The following is an 18534-nucleotide window of genomic DNA, read 5'->3' as shown; positions in this document are numbered from 1 at the left end:
ATACGCTGCTAAAGTTGTCAGATAGCCAATATTATTAATCTGAAAGCATCAGCTTAATAAGTCTCATCCTATGAACTGAAGAAAAAAATTCAAAACCCACTTGCTATTCAGTGGGAGGATTTTAACAGCACAGATGATTTTCTTTGCATAACTGCTAGAAGGCCTGCAAAAGTTCATCAAAAATCAGAGCTGCATGAAGTCAGTGATTGTCTGATTCTTTTGTTACAATAAAGATAACAATAGCTGAATCAATAAACGTAATTTAAACTTTAATTACAGGTTATTGCTATGACAGATGAATTTTTAAGCTTTCTGTGTTTAACAGTTTCCCTTAAAAAGATTTTTATACAGGAGTTTACCAATCACGCTAACTGGTTGCCTACACTTTCTCCCACTAAGAAAATGAAAGGATATAAGGTCTACTATCCAAATTCATCATTTCAAATACTAACAAAACTAGCCCAGATATTCCTCCTCCTCTTCCTCCCAGAGCACATAAGTTAGCTCTGGACCATGTAGCGTATGGGAGACCTTCAGACAGGACCACAGCACTGAGCCCCTTCAGCTCTTACACTGAAGATCTTTAAAACTGGTCTCTGGTGAGACCCCACCTGGAGACACCACCTGAGCTTCATCTAAATGCCCAGAGAAAGGGCTAGTTGCTTGTTTGCTTGCTTAAAGAACCAGAAAGGAGCTGTACTGCTATTAGCCGGTGCTACAGAGCTGGATCAATCCAGCTCTCACACATCCCTATGCCCAGCTGCTTTTTGTAGGCTGACGTGTGATAATAGCTGGCCTGCTCACATGGTAGCTATGACAGTTTCAGTGATGCTGTCAGGATTTAGAGCTTTCTTCTGAAAACCATGGAGCACCTCTACACCAGTCCTCTTGGTACTCTTTAGGTGAAATATAAATCAAAAATATCATCTCTGAAGCTAAGATATCTTTAGAAAAACTGATTTCTTCAAGTTGTCTCTTCTAAAAGCAAGTACCACCTACTCACGTTTAGCTTGTTTTCCAGCCCACCTAAAAGGATGCACTGTTATGAAACTGCCCAGGCAACCACACTGAAATGTTTTCTTGCTTACCAAGAATCCCAGTGATTTTAGATAGAACATAATTTCTCTTTATTTATGTTGCATTTCCAAACATCACTTCTCACCAGCATCTGCCTAGCAGAAGCAAGTGCTTTATCCTGAACTCTCTTTCATCTCCTCCTCCAATTTCACAACAGCTGAACCAGGCTTCAGCAATGCCTTTAGCCACAAACCTAGAAACAACCACCAGAATACTTTGTGGATGATCCACAGATTTTGTTGTCAAAAAGCTAGTGATCTTCCTTATTTCCTGAATTTTACAGCATGCCGAGCTGTGTGTTCATGCTGTTTTGTCTTTAATCCTGGGTTCACAAACATTTCCAGAGTAAAATGTGACATTTTTATAACAAGCTCTAAGTCCATAAAGTTCAGGATAGAGCAAACCTTGGATGTTCTGTTCTCTTTGTAAGTAGCATTTTAAGAATAGAAACAGAAGCCATCCAAACATGCAGACTCAAATTACGTGTTTAAGAAGTCTGCACAGCAAGAGGTGAAATAGATCACACGTATATTTTAATTAAACGTTTATCTCACAGCCATGACAACATAAGAGTGCAGCAGGTACAAACCGTTACAGAAAACGCTTCTTTCGCAGCAAGCATTATTCCAACTAAACAGGGTTTTCTCCCAGTCATCCTTGGCATTAATGCTACTGTGGGATTTCAGAAATGTCCAAACATGTCTTGTTCTAGTCTCAGTGTCAGTTACCACTGTGTGCTAAATACATGTTCCTCAAGAGAGTTGCATATGCTACACATTATGTAGCATACAGCCAATATAGCAGTCAGCTATATTTTCCCACAGAAGATTGGCCATCTTAGAAGAGCTCTCACATAAACAATACTTCTACCCCTTTCCAAGGCCAAATGCATTCAGGGTCCATATTCTCAGCAGCTGAGCAGGCAGCCTGAAGGGCTTCCAGCTCTACTAGTGCCGTCCCTGGGCATTGCCCTGGGAGGATTGCTGCAGGTGTGTTCAAGTGATTGCATCTTGCAATGCTAGCCTGAACGTTTTGGAGAAGAAGCAGTTTGCATCCAACCCGCACATCAAAGTTGGAGTTTTCAAAAAGACATAAGGTTTTATCAAACTGTGAAGCTTAGAAGTGTTAAAGGATTCTCTTTTCTTTTCTTCATTTCCTACCCACGATTTATATCTGTTCCTTTCCCATCTTCTGCCTCCCCAGCAAGGAGTGGAGAGAGAGGAACCTGCTTCTGAGGTGTTGATCTCATTTAGCCTTTGGGTTTATGCAGAACAGAGAAAAACAGGAGCTGTTCTACTGCTTTCTTGCCCAAGATGAGTAATGCAGCAGCTCAGGCAGCTCCTTCTTCACCCTTCTTTTATCCAAAGCTAGATTTTCCGTGGTGCTCCACCCCTTCATGAAAGGTGAGGGAAGGGTCAGGGGAGTCAGAGCCCCTGGAAGAAAAGGGACTCCCTTTGGCTACCCTCGGCCTGAGATTTTGCTGCAGGAAGACAGTTATGGCACAGCATCCCTTCACACCAGTGTGCAGCTGAGTGAGCCCCCCATCCTCTCCTGGTATTTTTATGAGATGTTTTTTACAAGTAGCAGTGAATCTAGTGACTGCAGAGAGACCATAAAACACACTAAGCCCAAAGTGATTTCAAATGCCAAGGTAACCAAACTGGAATATTTGTGTAAACTCTGTATTTCCTGAGGTTTTCTGGTATAAGAATTAAAGATGTTGCTTATGACTGTGGAAAAGAACTAGGGAGCCAACAGGAACTCATGCAAAGGCTGTGATTCTTGCTGGCTGGTCATCCTCTCTGTTATGGAAGCAACCTAGCAAGAGACATGGATAGGTGCATAGGTGCAAAAACATAAGCAAGACTACGAGCCTTAATGTACTGCCAGGAGCCTTCTACACACCCCCTGTCATCGAGGATCCTCTCTGCTCCATGCTGTACCTCTACCTTGATGGTTTCAGGTTGTGCTGCTTAGAAAAAAAGCCTGCCAAGATCCTTCTCTGGCGAGGCAGCAGCAGGCGGCTCAGCTGGAGCCCAGCAGTTTGTCGTGGAACTGAGGAGCAGGCTGCGCTGGAGGAGGGTATCCCATCTGCAGGCCAAAATTCAGGAGGAAACCCATGGATCGATCGCAATGTATTTTTAAAAGGTCAGGACAGGTCTTCTGTTTACACAGCACTTTGCATTTTGAAAGGAGAGCCATCGAAGACATAACTATGTACTGCAGCTTCTTTAAAACACAATTCCCCTATATGCTCCTGTGTGGGCATCTGCTAGGAGAAATAAAGCACTTGTGTAGTGCTGGTTCGATGTCTGAGGAACCACTGAATCTATAAATGTATCCCAACAGTCAAACACAGAATAGGATACAAAATCCTGGTACTTCATGTTCCAGCTCCACCGAATTGAGTCTCCCGTTTCCAAGGACTCTCAGTGCCAATTCTGGAACAAGCTTCTCTCTCTGGTCAGACACTGCGTTATTTGATATATTAAATTTCCACAGATTTAGATGACAGAAAAATGTAATCATCATCCATTTAAAAAAGCACAGCTGAAAAAATGATTAAAATTCATGCACATCAGGCAGCTTGATTTGCTGGGCATGGCCTGAATATAAGGCTAAATGAAGGTTAAATATTTGCTGAATAGTAATTGTACTGTCTCTTTGAGAAGCTGTTTATTGAGAATGTATATGGTACTGTTAGCTAAAAAGTGGCAGCACATTTGAGATTGAATCAGACAAGCTTTTCTGCCTTATGCATGTACCATTTCTCAGACTAAGCTACATCTAACTGCAGTGTTAGAAAGCAAGAAATTAGACACAAAATGTTCAATGCCGTATGTTTAATTCCTGATAGGAGAAATATTAACCAAATAAATCAAATGTTTCTAACTCAGCAGTTTTCCATTGGAAAATATTATTTCACTGGCATTGAAATCTTCTATGGGGTTGAAAAATGTGCATTTCTTTAATATTTTGAAAAAGACTAAAACACATCCATCTTTTTCTAATTTAGATGCTGCATTATACAACGTATCACATTTGCACAAGTCAAAATGAAAACAGAATGCTTTGACTGATCCAAGTCAGACTGTGTTTAACTTAAGAATTCTTAACTTTACGAATTTAACTTGATATCAGTTCTTTTTTTCAAATATACACTTGCTATTTGTTTTCATCTTGTTTAGAAAGAAATAGATTTTGGAGTGTAAGAAAGTCCCACTGACTTGACAGTACGGCCTCAGTTTCCTATGCGTCTTCACCTCTTGTGCAAACATGACCTAATAATAATGCATGCTTTCTCCCATGGGGGGGTGTGATTTTACTGCTGTTGGTGGTGGTCAGGCCAGCCACTCCAGCCCACTCGATGGCAACTTGCCTTTTCTGATGTGGAGCCTGTCCCTGGTCCCATCATCAGCTGTGCGACGAAGACAGCAGCTACCACAAAGACCTCTGATCAGAATTCACAGATGGCACCAGATCAAAGCTATAAAATTTCAAATATAGCGATCAGCTTCTTGGTCTGACTAAATAAGAAACACAAAAATAGAAATCGCAAATTACTCCATTTACAGGGAAAAAAAAAGGACAGGTTTTAACATTAAAAATGGAAAAAGAAAACAAACAAAAAAGCGATGAAAATTAATTCCTTATATTCCTGTGGGAAAAAAATCTATCCCCACCCCTTCCTCTCCCAGTCACACACACATTCCCTGCACCAGGGCCAGGAGCGGCCATCCTGCAATATAGCTGGGACATGGAGAAGATGTGCACACCATTCGTAACCTACAACACGAGGCTGTTGTGCACAGACTCCCAGGCACACTGAAGTGAAGATACAGTGAAAATGTTAGCAGCACCTGTCCAGTTTTTATTCCTTTCAAGAGCTTTGGAAGTTGCTCAGGATGAGATAAGCATCCAATTTCCAGGTGTGTTCTGCATCAGATTATCAGAACCCCTGGGAATTTCCCATTGCTAGCTCTGAAAAAGAGGTTATACATATTTATCGGGTTTTTACTGAAATAAATCTGAAAAAAACACTGATTTCTTGTCAGACGTACATAAATACAAAAGGGAGGGGGAAAATGTCTTACCAAAGCATGGTATTGCAACATTTTCCAGCAATGACAACTGATGCTCTGAGCTTTAAAAAAGTGGCAAATTCAGGGTACAATGTGACTTTTTTGTTTTGGTTTGGTTTGGTTAATTAAAGAGAACAAATTAACTAATATGGAATGTTTCTGACAATAACTTGGTGGCATTATGGAAACTTTATTCTAAATCTCTGTCCTTTTCTGAGGCAATCATTTTCACACCAGCGAGAATTGTTTAGTAGAAATTTGACAGTGAATGTCTAGATGAGGAAGAAAATATACTGCAAGCACATCTACTGCCTTTAAATCTCAGCATGTTCCTTGTGGCACACCAATAAAACAGACCTAGCAAAGCTAGGTAATTTGCCAAAGCCCACACAGTGTCTGCAGGAGAACCAAGATATCAATCAGGAGTTCTTAACTCCTAGCCTTTTGCTTGTTTTTAATAGCACGTATTGCTTTCTCATTCTCCCTAACATCTAAAAATAGCAGACTGACAAATCTTGCACCACATATATTTGAGACCAAAAGGTCACCTGGGCAGAGACCATCTCTCTGCCTTGTAGGACGCTGCTTGGTGATACTTAATGAACACACACACAGTGATCAGATACAAACCTACAAAGTCACCGTAGCTTTTTTGAGCACTGTACTGGTGCACATTCATTAAATTACCTCAATATTAGTGTCATTATCACAGTGCTTAAGTAAAATTCTCTCATCTTCTCACCCTTGCCTCAGGCAAGGTGCAAAAGTCAGGTCTAGCGCTATGGGTCAGCACCTCCCCCCTTCTTCATAATTCCTACAGTAAACTGGTTTCATCATGTGCACTGACACAGAGGCTGTAGAAATTAATCTCAAGGGGTAGCAAATTTCCTACAAGTTTGGGTTTGTTTTAAAAAAGTTCTTATCGTGCAAATGAACTTTTGACAAAGTAGATCAAAATCTCTACGGTGATACTTCAGCAAAGGAAATTATGAATAAAGACAGGATAGAAGTAATTTAATAGGAGCACCTCAGTGCACATGGAAGTCTCAGCTCCCAGCTGGAGACCCGAGACCAAATTCTGCGCTCCTGTACATGAGTGAAACTCCACTCACCCCAGAAAAGGGGACACCACTATTTTCTGTGCACGCATGAGTTCTCTGCTGCTGAGGTCTTACTCCAAACTGAACTGTGAAGCAAGATCCCTGTGCAATGGTTGAAAATGGGTCATTCTTATGGGATATCCCATTTAATTTTTGCAGCAGAAATTCTGTCTCATTCTAAGCCCTGGCAGAAAATCGCCAAACCTTGAAAACAGCTTGACATCATGGCTGACAGCCAAAAAGATGCAGTCAGTAATGGGCTGTAATTCTTGTCCCTCTCATTTTATTTACAGTCCTTTTTTTATCACAGGAGTAGAATTTGAAAATAAAAGGTCCTGTTGTAATAAAGACGGCCCCAAGTAAAACAAAAGCTGAATAAGGCTGTTCTTCTGTGTAATCTGCAGTAGCCTGACCTGGAGCTGAAAATCACTCTATTTTGGCCCAAACATGTATTTGATTCCATGATGCTGAAGTACCATTTTTCCCCTAACCTTTTTATAGCATTTTGGTTTTGATGGCTCCCATCACAAAGTGAAATAATATACAGTAAGAGTGTATGACACAACATATTATTGTGTAAGCTACCATGAAATCTTAAATTTAGTGTGCTGTGAGGAAATGCATCAAGTCACTCTGGGTCACCACACCAAACCCTTGTAGCACTGTAAGACAGTGCAAAGCATAAGCCTAAATAGCAGTAGACAGCATGAACAAACTGTAACCTCAAAATAACTGCACAGGGCAACTTTTCAAGAATAATGAATCTGGAGGTGGCATCAACTTGGTTATTAATTCTAATCAGTCAAAGGTGGGGTTGTAACCTTACCCATTTATCAGCAACAGCTGAAGGGAATTATTCTGTCATTTACGTAGACTACATTGTGCAAATATTAAGCTTGATAAAACCTTTCATTCTAGCTGCAAAAAAAATTTAAATAGCGTCCACGCTCCCAGTCAGGCAAAGGAAGCCACCACAGCCTGTGCTCTGGAGAGGAACAGCCCGCGTTATCAGGAGCCAGCATGGTTCCACCTTCTTGTTGAAGCAAATAGGACATAATGTCATGGATGTGACCAAGCTCTCTCCAGCCTAATCCATGGGCAGATGACCAGCATCCCCACCACAGCACAGGTACCTTGTGGCAGGAGCACAGCTGTGTGTCAAACTCAAAGCAGGCACAAAGTGGCTCAGCAGCCTGGCTCCTGATCTAATTGCTGATTCCAGGTACATGGAGCAGAACCTTTTTTTGTTCCTGTTTGAAAGCAAAACAATAAATGTGTTGCCACGTTAGATTGATTGCCTAAAGAAAAAAAAAAAGTCTCCTTCACCTAATCCGAATAGTTTAGTTTGCTTCCTCCATTATAACAAGGACCAAAATTCAGCTTGGAACTCTGCCTGCACAGTTCTGAACCAGGAATGGGAATGGGGGAGCAACAGGAACAGTATTCACTGTGGTGTGTCTTTCACAGAGAAGTGGCAAGCCTTATGACACTGGTTACAGCCCACAAAGCTCTAACTGAACATGAAACATAATTTTAAAAAACCACAATGAAGTAAGATGGCAATTAATTTTACTTCTTAGGTAACTTGCCCAGCAATCAAGTATTTGCACAACATTCAGTCGTGATTCCCTAGCCTGTACAAACATAAAACAAACAGACCAAAAACCTGTCATTAAGAGCTAACAGAAAACTGCAACATATACAAAGGCTCATTACAGCTCATTAAAAATGCCTTGAGTTTAAAGGAGTGAGACAGCAGTTAAGGGCAACCATCAGAGGTCCCACCAGCTCACGGCACATGTAAAACACAGTATGCAGCGAGGTGACCAGGTCCAAGCCCACTGCACTGCAGCCTAATCCTGCTGCTGCCATCCCCCCGTGCCAGGCAGCAGGGACAGGCAGGGTAGCCATGCAGCCACCAGGATGGGATGGGATGGGATGGGATGGGATGGGATAGGCAGGGGCAGGCAGCTGCCCAGCCCAGTGAGAATGCTCCCCTGTCACCTCCCTCTGCCCCAGCTTCACTCCACACCCGTGACTGCAGGGCCCGAGAGTCCAGCCTCGCGGTTTTCATTGGGATCCAACACTCCTTCTCAAATACACCATTCCTTCAAGTCATAGTTTTAATTAATTTAGAATGAATTATTTGGGTCTCTTAGTTTCCCGGCTTATTTGAAAAAGTCCAATTAATGCTGAGCTAAGTAGCTCCAAAGGTTCCCCAGCTCTCGTCTGCCCTGAAGGGATCCAATTAAGATGAGACACTAGTCAAAATGTCAAACCACAATCATTTTTAGAGTCATTGTGCAACAGATCTATGGCTACATATAAACCACACAATTACTGAATAAATCATGCAATATCTGGAAACCTAAAGCCTAAAATGCTCTCACTCAAGATACAACCCTCCCTGTCAACCAAGAGCATGTTCAGAACTTACAGCAAATCATAAAAGTCACATTTCCTTTCACAGGACAATTAAAACCATAGAGTATAATGAAATGTGTAAATTAGACTATAATATAAGATAAGGGCTTAAATGGAGGAAAGACAGTCCAGAAGCTCTGCTGAGTGTGGAGCTGAAGGAACCTTTGAGGCAGCACAAGCAGAGGCTGGTAAAGCCTCACCATGCAGAACTGCAGAAATCTCTCTATTCTGCTTCCAGAGCCACACAGGCACACTGGCAATCACTTCAAGGGTCTCCAGAACTGTGGCACATTTTAATCTGGAATCTTTGTGATCCACTTACAAATTTTTTTTCTCAAACCTTTAGAGAGCGTAATAAAGTCTCTCTCATACACACATCCCTCACTAGATAAAGTCTTTATTTCAACTTACTTGCTTGAAAAATCCTAACTCTGTCCTTCTAGCTCTGAAAGTATTTTGTCTAGCTGTGGAAAAGAAACAGGTATTAAATCATTGTTGAATGGAAGACTAAATTAAAAACTGAGACAGGTCAAAATTTCAGATGAGGGTTTGTTTTTAATGAGCTGTAAGTCTAACAATTCAATTAATCTTCTTGACTCCTGCAGAAAATTGCCCCCCCTCTTTCCCACCAGTCAAATGAATTTTTCCAACAAAAGCAGCAGAATCACTGAGTATTTGGTCTGAACACAGGAAGGTAATACTGTTTAAAAGGGTCTTCAATTTTTATTTTTTTTTAATCTCATTGCCCTTCTAATGAAAACTCCAAATTTCCCACTCACTTGAAGTTAAATTTCAACAACAGAGAAAGGGATTAGAAACACATGAGTCTCAGGAACAGTACACCCCTTTGGGGAAACCCATCCAGGGGTCACTGGTCTGGGCATGCCACCAAGGGAGCAGCAAAGGAGCTCATAGGAGATCAGCCCAGAGGGGTGCCTGAGACAGCAGGACAACACTGGCTGCTGCTGCCTCTTTCTGCCCCCCAGCCTGCTGGTGCCTCCCTCCCAAGGCAGGGAGATCCTGTCTTCTGGGTCTGCCCAGAAGAGCACTGCAAAAAACCAAATGACCCTTTGGGGAAGCTGCTGCACAACTAGTGCGTCTCTCATATGTGTAGTGCTCTGTGAGCCACCATGTTCCTCTGCCTCTGTCATTTTGTGGGAAAGAAGATCTCCTTTGGACTCAAAATAGCACAGGAAATCTCACAAGAGATGATTTTTGTCGTATGATTTCGCATCCCTCTGCCCATCCTACCTGTGAAAAGAACAGAAAAATGGTAAGATCTTTGTATTTCCATTTGTGAGTTACTTGAGAAGTGAAATGCAAACATGTCTTGTCCTGCAAAACTGAGAAAACGAAGGCTTCAGTGTTTCTGTCAGGCATAAGGAAAGAGAAATTAAGATCAGGAAGCGCAGTAGAAGCACAGTCCCGCTTCTGCCTGGCTGCAACAGGTAGGTACAGTGCAGCAGTTCTCACGCTAAAGCTTTCCCTGACAGTCACCCCTCCGCAGGGTCTGTGGCGCTGCAGCAAGTGGAGGGAAACACTGGAGAAGGGCTGAAGTACCACAGTGTGGTAACAACTGGTAAATGTCTTTCTAAACGTAATGTTACGTGTGAAAAAGAGTACTAAGAAACAGCAGTTTTCACCCATCAGAAGGATGTTATCCGAGCTTGAAGAGGAGGCACGGGAGAATGAGGGCAGAATTATCTGGAGCAGTTTGCACAGCCCTGAAGAAGATCAGAGACATTAAACTACCAATGTTTGCTCTTCCCGAGACTCTCCATGTGACTTTATATGATGCCAGCAGTGCAGAGAAACAACATACATTTCTATGGACTGCCATTTGTGACCCCCAAATTAAACGTTTTTTTTAGTTGCTTATGATTACCTTCTAAATAACTGACATGTGACAGCTTGTTCAGGGGTGATGTAACTTTATTTACTAAGTATTCAACATACACTCTTTGGCTGAAGTTTGCTTAGTAACACGTAGCTAATAATGTGCAAGTAATTAAACGAAAACTGTCAGATTCTATTCATGTACTCCCATTTTGTTGACAGCATGTTTTTACCTCTTAAATTCACTTCTCCTGACATTTTTCCTGGTCAGCTGGGTTTCCCCTTCTGCTCCTGAGCATTAATATTTTATTGTAGTGCTTCCCTGAGTTGTCTGTTTCAGATGGGGCTGGTTCTCCATGTCACAGGTCCCTGCCATGGCCAGGTGTCTCTTCACCCAGAGGACGCTCTGGACTACACTTTGAGGTTGGAACAGACACCTCTCTCCATGCCTCTTAATAAAATATAGTATTTTACAGATTTTTTTGCCCTATAATAGCTCCCAGGGTGAGGTTCAGCAGAGCTGTGAAGGGAAGGTAAGAAAATTAGTCCCAGCAATCTGAATTCAACACCACACACTGTCGCAATCTCCTTCAGGAGTTTTGCTGATGTTTGTGCATTGGCCACCAGCCCAAACCTCATAGCAGCATAACTGAAAGGTAGCTCCAATCTTTAGGGGAACCAAGTCAACCCATAGATCGCATACTCGGGGTTTAGCTCCAGCAGAGAAAAACTTTTGTGTAAGTTCTTCAGCCTGGGCAAGTGCTGCATGTGGTAGCGTGCATTCATTACATGCTGGGGAACCAAAGGATGGCACGATGCAAGTCATGTATACTCTCAATAAGTCATCTGAGACTTGTCAGAGAGTGAGTTACTCATTGATGGAATGTAGAAAGAAGAACTGCTTTTAATAAAGAAATGTTAAACTTTGTTCACAGACTCACCACTTATTATTTACATGAACAGGAAGAAAGGGCATCAAATAGGTCACACATTGTACAATTGCTTTCTAAGCTCAACCTCATATGATGTCAAACCTATTTCTTGTCTGTCATATGTCTTTTTACAAATACTTCTCTGCCTAGATGAATAAATAATTAAGGATTTGAAAAAGCAGTGGGTCCTTATTACAGCACTTCTTCCTTCTCTGTTACAGGAATGACCTGCCAAGCTCGAAGTTCATACATTACGAGTGAGATCCTGTGGGGTTACCGTTTCACCCCTGTCCTCACTCTGGAGGATGGATTTTATGAAGTTGACTACAACAGTTTTCATGAAACTTATGAGACCAACACACCAGTTCATAGTGCCAAAGAGCTGGCAGAGATGGCCAGCCGAGCAGAACTGCCCCTGACATGGTCTGTTTCCAGCAAGCTGGACCAACATGCTGAGCTGGAAACTGAAGAAGAAGAAAAGAATCAAGAAGACCAAAATGAAAGAAATGGTGATGTGGCCAACTTGGAGAATGAGTCCAAAGTGTAGAAACACCAGAGGCATAAGAGCCACACCACCTGCTTTATCTTCTCCCTCTTTGCTCCCCTTTTCTTTCTCCAACGTGGGTTTTTTTTTTTTTTTCCTTCCTTGTTATTCTTAATTCCGGGAAAATAAATACTTAAGATGCAAAATAGCTACCTGCCCAATTTTAACTCAAGAGATTCACAGACTAAGAAAAGGCGTGGGTTAAAGCTGCAATACCCATTATCGATGGTGGAATCTCAGTCCCCACCCTGGTAATGACTGCTGGCTTCCTCGGCACCTCTCTGAGTTCAGACCTCCAAGTTTATTCGCATCAACAACAAAATAATACCAAAAGTAATGGGAATACATACAAGGGACTTAAAAGGAAAGACTAATTAATGCTCATCAAAGTAAGGGGCCTTGGCTCCAGTTTTTATGTATTTCAGGACTGTTTCGCAAACTGGGTGACAAGCCTCTATGAAATGGGCCTTGCAGCTTTAAGATGAAGGTGAGCAGAGGGATCTGCAATCCAACACTATACTGTACATATGCCTTATGTAATTACTTTCTCTTTACATTTAGTAATAAACAACGCATGTACAAAAGTACTGTAGTAAAGAACTTCTAAATAATGTACATAGATGTGTAATTAATGTAGGTTTAGAAACAGAGTTCTAGAAATATTGGGATGCAAAAACTAACTACCCATCGAGTAGGCATTTCTCTTCAAATATTTGGACTGTAATATCGAATTTTTTTCCCCCTATATCTATGGCTCTTTTAGTGCATGACACTTTCTTCAGTGTACCAGACTGGCAGCTATTTAGAGTACCTCACTGTTTGCCAAACAGATCGTTACACTGACTCTAAAAAGCCATAAGTCTGGGAGAGGGCAGGGTAGAGAAATTGTAATATAATTACTGATATACTGTGAAAATGTTTACAAATAAGAAAATTTTTTCCTGGTTATTTTTTTGGCAGTTCAACCTAAAATTTAGGCTGTGGCAGACTCATGGCAAACCAGAATTTCCTGTATACTCTTAATATAGCGAGCATGTTTCATGTGGAGGTATTATCCTTTATGTGCAATATCTAGGGAAACTTCCCTTCTCCCCACCCAAACCATGGAATTTCAGCAGAGTAGTTTGCTACACAAACAGCACAAGCCATTGAAAACCAAACGTTGCACCTTAGCAAGTAGATTTTAGCTACTCAGCTGGGAAAGGAACAGCTGAATTTCATCTGAAGCCGTAATCAATTAAATTCATTTGTTGACAGTGCCGGTACTTGGCCGGTCCGGCAGGGTCACAGATGGTGCGACATCCCTGGGTATTATGCATCAACAGGGTTTCTCAGCTAAACACATGGTTCCTGCCACCCGTGCTCAGGAGAGTGGTTCCCTAACGACTTTCCTCACCTTAGGTTAGCTCCTTGGCTGTTGTAAATCCGTGTAAATCCTGTACATTCTGACTCGACAACTTTAAAATTAACGGGGCAGTGATAATTTGCATTGCTTACACGGCAACACTCATGCGAGAGGGGAGCTGATGTGCACGGTGACAGTGCCATGGACATGCTCCCTCAGAGGCTGCTACACACGGTGCAGCGTTGCCCAGTGCGACGGACCGCTCAGTCAGGCCCAGCATGCATAAAATACTACCTGTTGAAAAAAGCATTGCTTTCGGTGGGCTTTCACTCAGGCCCATCAAGAGCAGCATTTCTGTCAGCAAAGGAGAAGAAGCTGCAGCCTTAATTTTGTTTTTTATGCCTGCCTACTCCAGAAAGGAAGAATACACTGAAGAGAATCTGAAGCATTTTTGTATAGAAACATTTGCATTAAAAAATAGAAGAGAAAAAAATAATAACCTCAGGAGAAACCTAGTGGGCAGGTGGAAATTTTGCACTGTGATATAGCTTTCACGTTAATTTCACACCGATTTTCAATTTTTTTGCCGAAACAACTGCCCCTTGCTAGTTTTCACAGTGTGTGGCTAATCAGTGGGGTTTCTGCAGGTCCCGTAGCTGTGCTTCATCCTGAAATGGGCAGAGTAGGGTGTGGGGAAAGGGTTGCACACCAGGGACTGGCAGATCAGGCTGGATGGAAAGAGGTTTTTGTTTCAGCTCTGAACGTTTTCCCTAGAAGGCTTTCACAAAGCAGCATGCTCTAAGGAATGGTGCAGAATATGGATTTTTGCTCCCTCCACCCAGGCTGGTTGATCCTGCCAACTCGGTGAAGGTTACTTACACTTAACTTTTGTGAAACAACACTCGTTTTGCTGCAGACCTTTCAAAGCTCGTTCTTCTGCCCCAGCATCAGCAGCTGCCGAGTGCTCCGGTTCATCCATCACAACCTGCCCGTAAGGCTACCTATAGTGGGTACTGAGCGTTTTTAAGGAAGGTTGGCTCCCCAAGCTCCACTGGAAGACAGAAACCTTAGAGCAGAGGAGACAGGGGGAGCAGAGCATCAATAGCGACAAGCCACCCACCTGTGTCAGTCCTAGCAAAAGGTGCATGAGCTGAAAGCAAAGCATTCCTCTGAGGACAAACCTGCTTTTTGCTCTTGTAATTTACTGGGCCACCCTATTATTCATTGCTGCAGTTTAACAAAAGTTTGCATTAATTAGAACAGCAGCTCAGGGCCCTAATTAAACCTTTCTTGTGTCCTTCAGCACAAAAAAAAATAGACTTTCCGCCACTGGGGCATGCGCATGTGTAAGCTATATTTTTGTGAATAGGGCACTTAAAGCTTAAGGTGTGTGTGTTCGTCTCTTTCTCTCTCTCCCCTTGTATTTTATGGTCTTTGGTATCAATGTAGTATGGACTGTAAAGTTTATGAAATCTCATTTTTGTAACATAAGCTTAAAAAAAAATAGAAGCCTCCAGAGCTTTCAACGGGGAAGCTTCACGTAAACTTTGTACTAGAATGTCCCTATCAAACACCTCTATTTTTCTACAACGATTGATTAAGCAGTTTAACAATGTATTTTGTGTCAATGATTTCAACTGAAATGGTAAAAAGACAATTAAGAATTGAATGCTGTTAATTAACAATGGATTTTCAAGCCGTACATACTGAGTGGTGTTTTCATTAACAGTGAATAACTTAACCTGGGAACTTCATCTCCTAATCCAAAGCAATATACTATGAAATATCAGTGCCATATGGGAATATATTTGGCAAATCACATTTAAGGAACATGAATAATGCAACATTTTAATATAATTGACTACATAATTAATCAAGACCCATTACATCTCTATATACTTCGCTAATATATTTTGATGTTTTTTTCTCAGAGTATCTTGTGATTTCCAGGAGCAAAAGAATTTGCAGAGATAAATGGGAGCTCTCAGTAATCTACTGCAGCTCTCAATTCCTTTTTCCAATGAACAGAAATGCCATAAAAGTGCTTTGTACAGACTTCATGCACAGTTCTGTCTGTCTCCTACTCACATTTTTTTCTTTTTTCCTTTTTTTTGAATGGCAGACTAATTGTTTCTCCCCCAGCCAAGTTTCCAAACCAGATCTTTCAGGTGTTGATAATAGACATGGACATACTGCTTTCAATGGAGCAACACAAATTTATATCAGGTGAGAATTTGACCTTCAGCAAATACTTTAAGCTCTGGCTTATCATTTAGCAGCAAATACCATCTTACCAATGTAAAATAAATTTCAGAAATTATTTCAAAATAGGCATTAAAAAAAAAAAGGAAACAACCTCCTAGCAATATATAGCTGTTATGACCTAGATCTTTGCCCTACAAAACCACAGTCATTGGCATTGATGTGAGCCATCCTAACAAACTTAACTTCTGTGATCAAAGTTGAACACCTGCTTCTACAAAGGGCTTTGCTGCAAGTGTGCAGGTACCTGCAGTGTATGCAGAGAGGATTGCACAGCCTTGAAACAGAGCTCTGCACATCCCTTGCAAGCGGAGAAAGGAGGTGGCCTGCCAGAGAAGGGTCCCCAGCCAGAAGCTGCTGAGCCAGGTGGGACAGGGTGCTGGCAGAGGAAAACCCTTGATGGATGGTTTGAAGTTAACTTCAAGACAGGCTCTGGATTTAACCCTGCTTCACGGGGGTGCCCAGGTGTGGGGTTACCCATGTTTCTCTGCTGGAGTTAAAGAGGAAACTCAGGCTTTTCAAAACCAGGGAAGAAAACCCTCTTCTCTTTTCAGCCACAGCGCAGAAGTTCCCATTTTCCTCAGCTGCACAGTATTGGGCTACTTTGGAGAGGGAAGACTCAGTGCTCTCCAGCCCAAAAAGGTTCAAAGCCACATCCCACTTCTCCCAAGAAACTAACCCTGTCATAAGAGCAACAGCAGAGCCCCAGCCTCTAGGCCAAGGGCTGTCTGGCTCTTGAATTGTCCTGCTAGCACAAAGAGACTTTAAATCCTTGTGTTTGAACAGAAGAATGGAAAATCCCTTATTCTCTGAGTCCATAACACCCTCCATCCTATCGATCAGGGTGCTTCCTGGCTAAATGGCAAGACCTCAGGCTGGGGAAGGCAAATCCTGCAAGGCCTGGGTTTGATGTGCTCTGAACACCACCCACCAGACCAGCCTCACCAGGAGGTGGAGGGAAGCCAAGTCGTTTTATCTCACTCCAGCTTTGCTGTCAGACAGCTACAGCATGAGAGGATGCACGATGTTACGCTCAGAAACCCTGGCCGGCAGGAGGAAGGGATATCTAGGACTCCTGTCTTTCACAGATTTGAATATAAGCAAGTGGTGAATTTATACCACGTCCTCCAGTTATTTAATGTGGATGTGAATTAGAGGCCCAGCACTGAAAATGTAATTTGTCTGCATGGCAATTTGAGGGGTCAGGCACTTCGGGTAGGACATTTCTGTCTACTACCAGAGCTTCTGACTGTGAAACGTAAACTTTTTACTATTATGGTACTCTCTGTCCATCAAAATATCTTTCTTTTCAGGATATCAGCCTTCTTTTCAGAATAACAGCCACATCACCTCACTCAGACACTTTTTAGGCTATAAATCAGACCTAATAAAACAAAAACAAAAGTTGGCTTCTCTTCCACTCTTGTTCCTTCAACTCATAAACATGCTGTTTGGAAACACATCCTGGGAAAGCAGGCATAAATTTGGGCTTTGTGCTGTAAATAATTCTTAAAGACAAGACCTGAAAGTGAATTTTAAACTTCCAGGGTTTGGCTTTTTGGAGGGGAGGTGTGGTTTCAGACTATTCCAGGACACGCTTCATTTTGTGCATTTAGTTCAAGCTCACTTCTACCAATTTAAATTTTTTCAGATCCCCTGGATTTCCAGAAATTATGATCTAGTGGCAACTTCAATGTAATGGCGTACCTATTTTACCCCTTGCCATTCTCCGATTTATTGTGTGTATACTGATGCTCTAATACAGTTTCACACAGACATCGTATCCAAAGACTTCTAAAGAGTATCTTGCTATTTCATCTCAATTGTGAAATCTCTTTTCTATTCTAAGCAAATTCACAAGTATAAACCACAGTTTTTCCCTCATCCTCCCTAACTTGAGTGTCATCCACACAGAATAAAAACTTTAGTCTCAAATAATACCGGCTACTTTGAGGTTTTTTTCTTAGAGGGCGGGACTGAGGAGAGCCCTCCTCACTTTTTTTCTTTTTTTTTTTTTAAATCAAAAATGGCAGTTCCAAACTCACAGTTGCCACTCATGAGCAGTCCTCATGCTGTCATAGAAGCTATGGGCACCATCCTGTTACCAGCTTTCTTTGAAGTCTGTCTCAGCCACTCTTCCAAGGCACAGAGCTGTTTTTCCTCAAATCATTATAGGCAGTCATTTGCATTAGCTTTTCTGGAAGGTATAAACTGGAAGAACTGGTGGAGAACTGTGACCCTACCACACTTTCCTCCACATGCTTTTCACAGCCTGTTGGACTGGAGTCTTCTGGACTTCTTCCAGCTCAGGAAAGGAGGGTACCTGGCACACAAGCACAAATCCTCACAGCCACTCTCCCTGGCTGCTTCCCCAGGAAGGAGGACACAAATTCCTCACTGAAATATCCATACTAAAGGATGTGTGATGCAGTGCTTGAAACAGCACCGTTATGGTTCCAAAAGGATGGCAATGCAATGCACAGTGTTTGATCCACTTCACGTGCACAGCACACCATACGCAGCCTTCTGCTGAGCTGAGGAAATGGAGCTGGAACATGGCACAACTAGCAGAGCTCTTTAAACACCTAAGAAATCTTCCCAAGAATGTAACTCTAATCAAATTAAAATCAAAGTGAAAAGGACCTTTTCTAAAAAAGTTTATGATATCTTAATGAGATCTCGCTCATCTGAAAATATCAGTAAGACTGCGGATGGGGAACCCAAACTGTTACACTTTGAAATCATTATAATGAATCTTGTTCAGATGGTGGTAGAAGTTACTTCCTTTTCATGGCAACATTTTTGGTTTAGATGGATGGGATACTAGAGCTAACTTCCTAAATCTCTGCTTGTGATTTTCAGAAATGCTGAATATTTACCAGCTCTTACCAAGATCAGTAGGAATTGGGAGGCATTTCTGTGAAGAGAGACC

General features: G+C 41.9%; 1 protein-coding gene across 1 annotated transcript in view; it reads left to right on the top strand.

Moving 5' to 3' along the window:
• The window catches only part of KCNJ6 (potassium inwardly rectifying channel subfamily J member 6), a 40387-nt gene extending 28389 nt beyond the window's left edge, over positions 1 to 11998 (top strand). The window contains exon 2 of the mRNA XM_074165379.1: positions 11673 to 11998. Coding sequence (XP_074021480.1) covers positions 11673 to 11998 — 326 coding nt within the window. The remainder of the gene's footprint in view (positions 1 to 11672) is intronic.
• The last annotated feature ends 6536 nt before the right edge of the window (positions 11999 to 18534 follow it).

The sequence above is a fragment of the Numenius arquata genome, chromosome 1 (genome assembly GCF_964106895.1).
Source record: "Numenius arquata chromosome 1, bNumArq3.hap1.1, whole genome shotgun sequence".
Taxonomy (NCBI): Eukaryota; Metazoa; Chordata; class Aves; order Charadriiformes; family Scolopacidae; genus Numenius; species Numenius arquata.
This window is presented reverse-complemented; position numbering and strand designations above follow the sequence as displayed.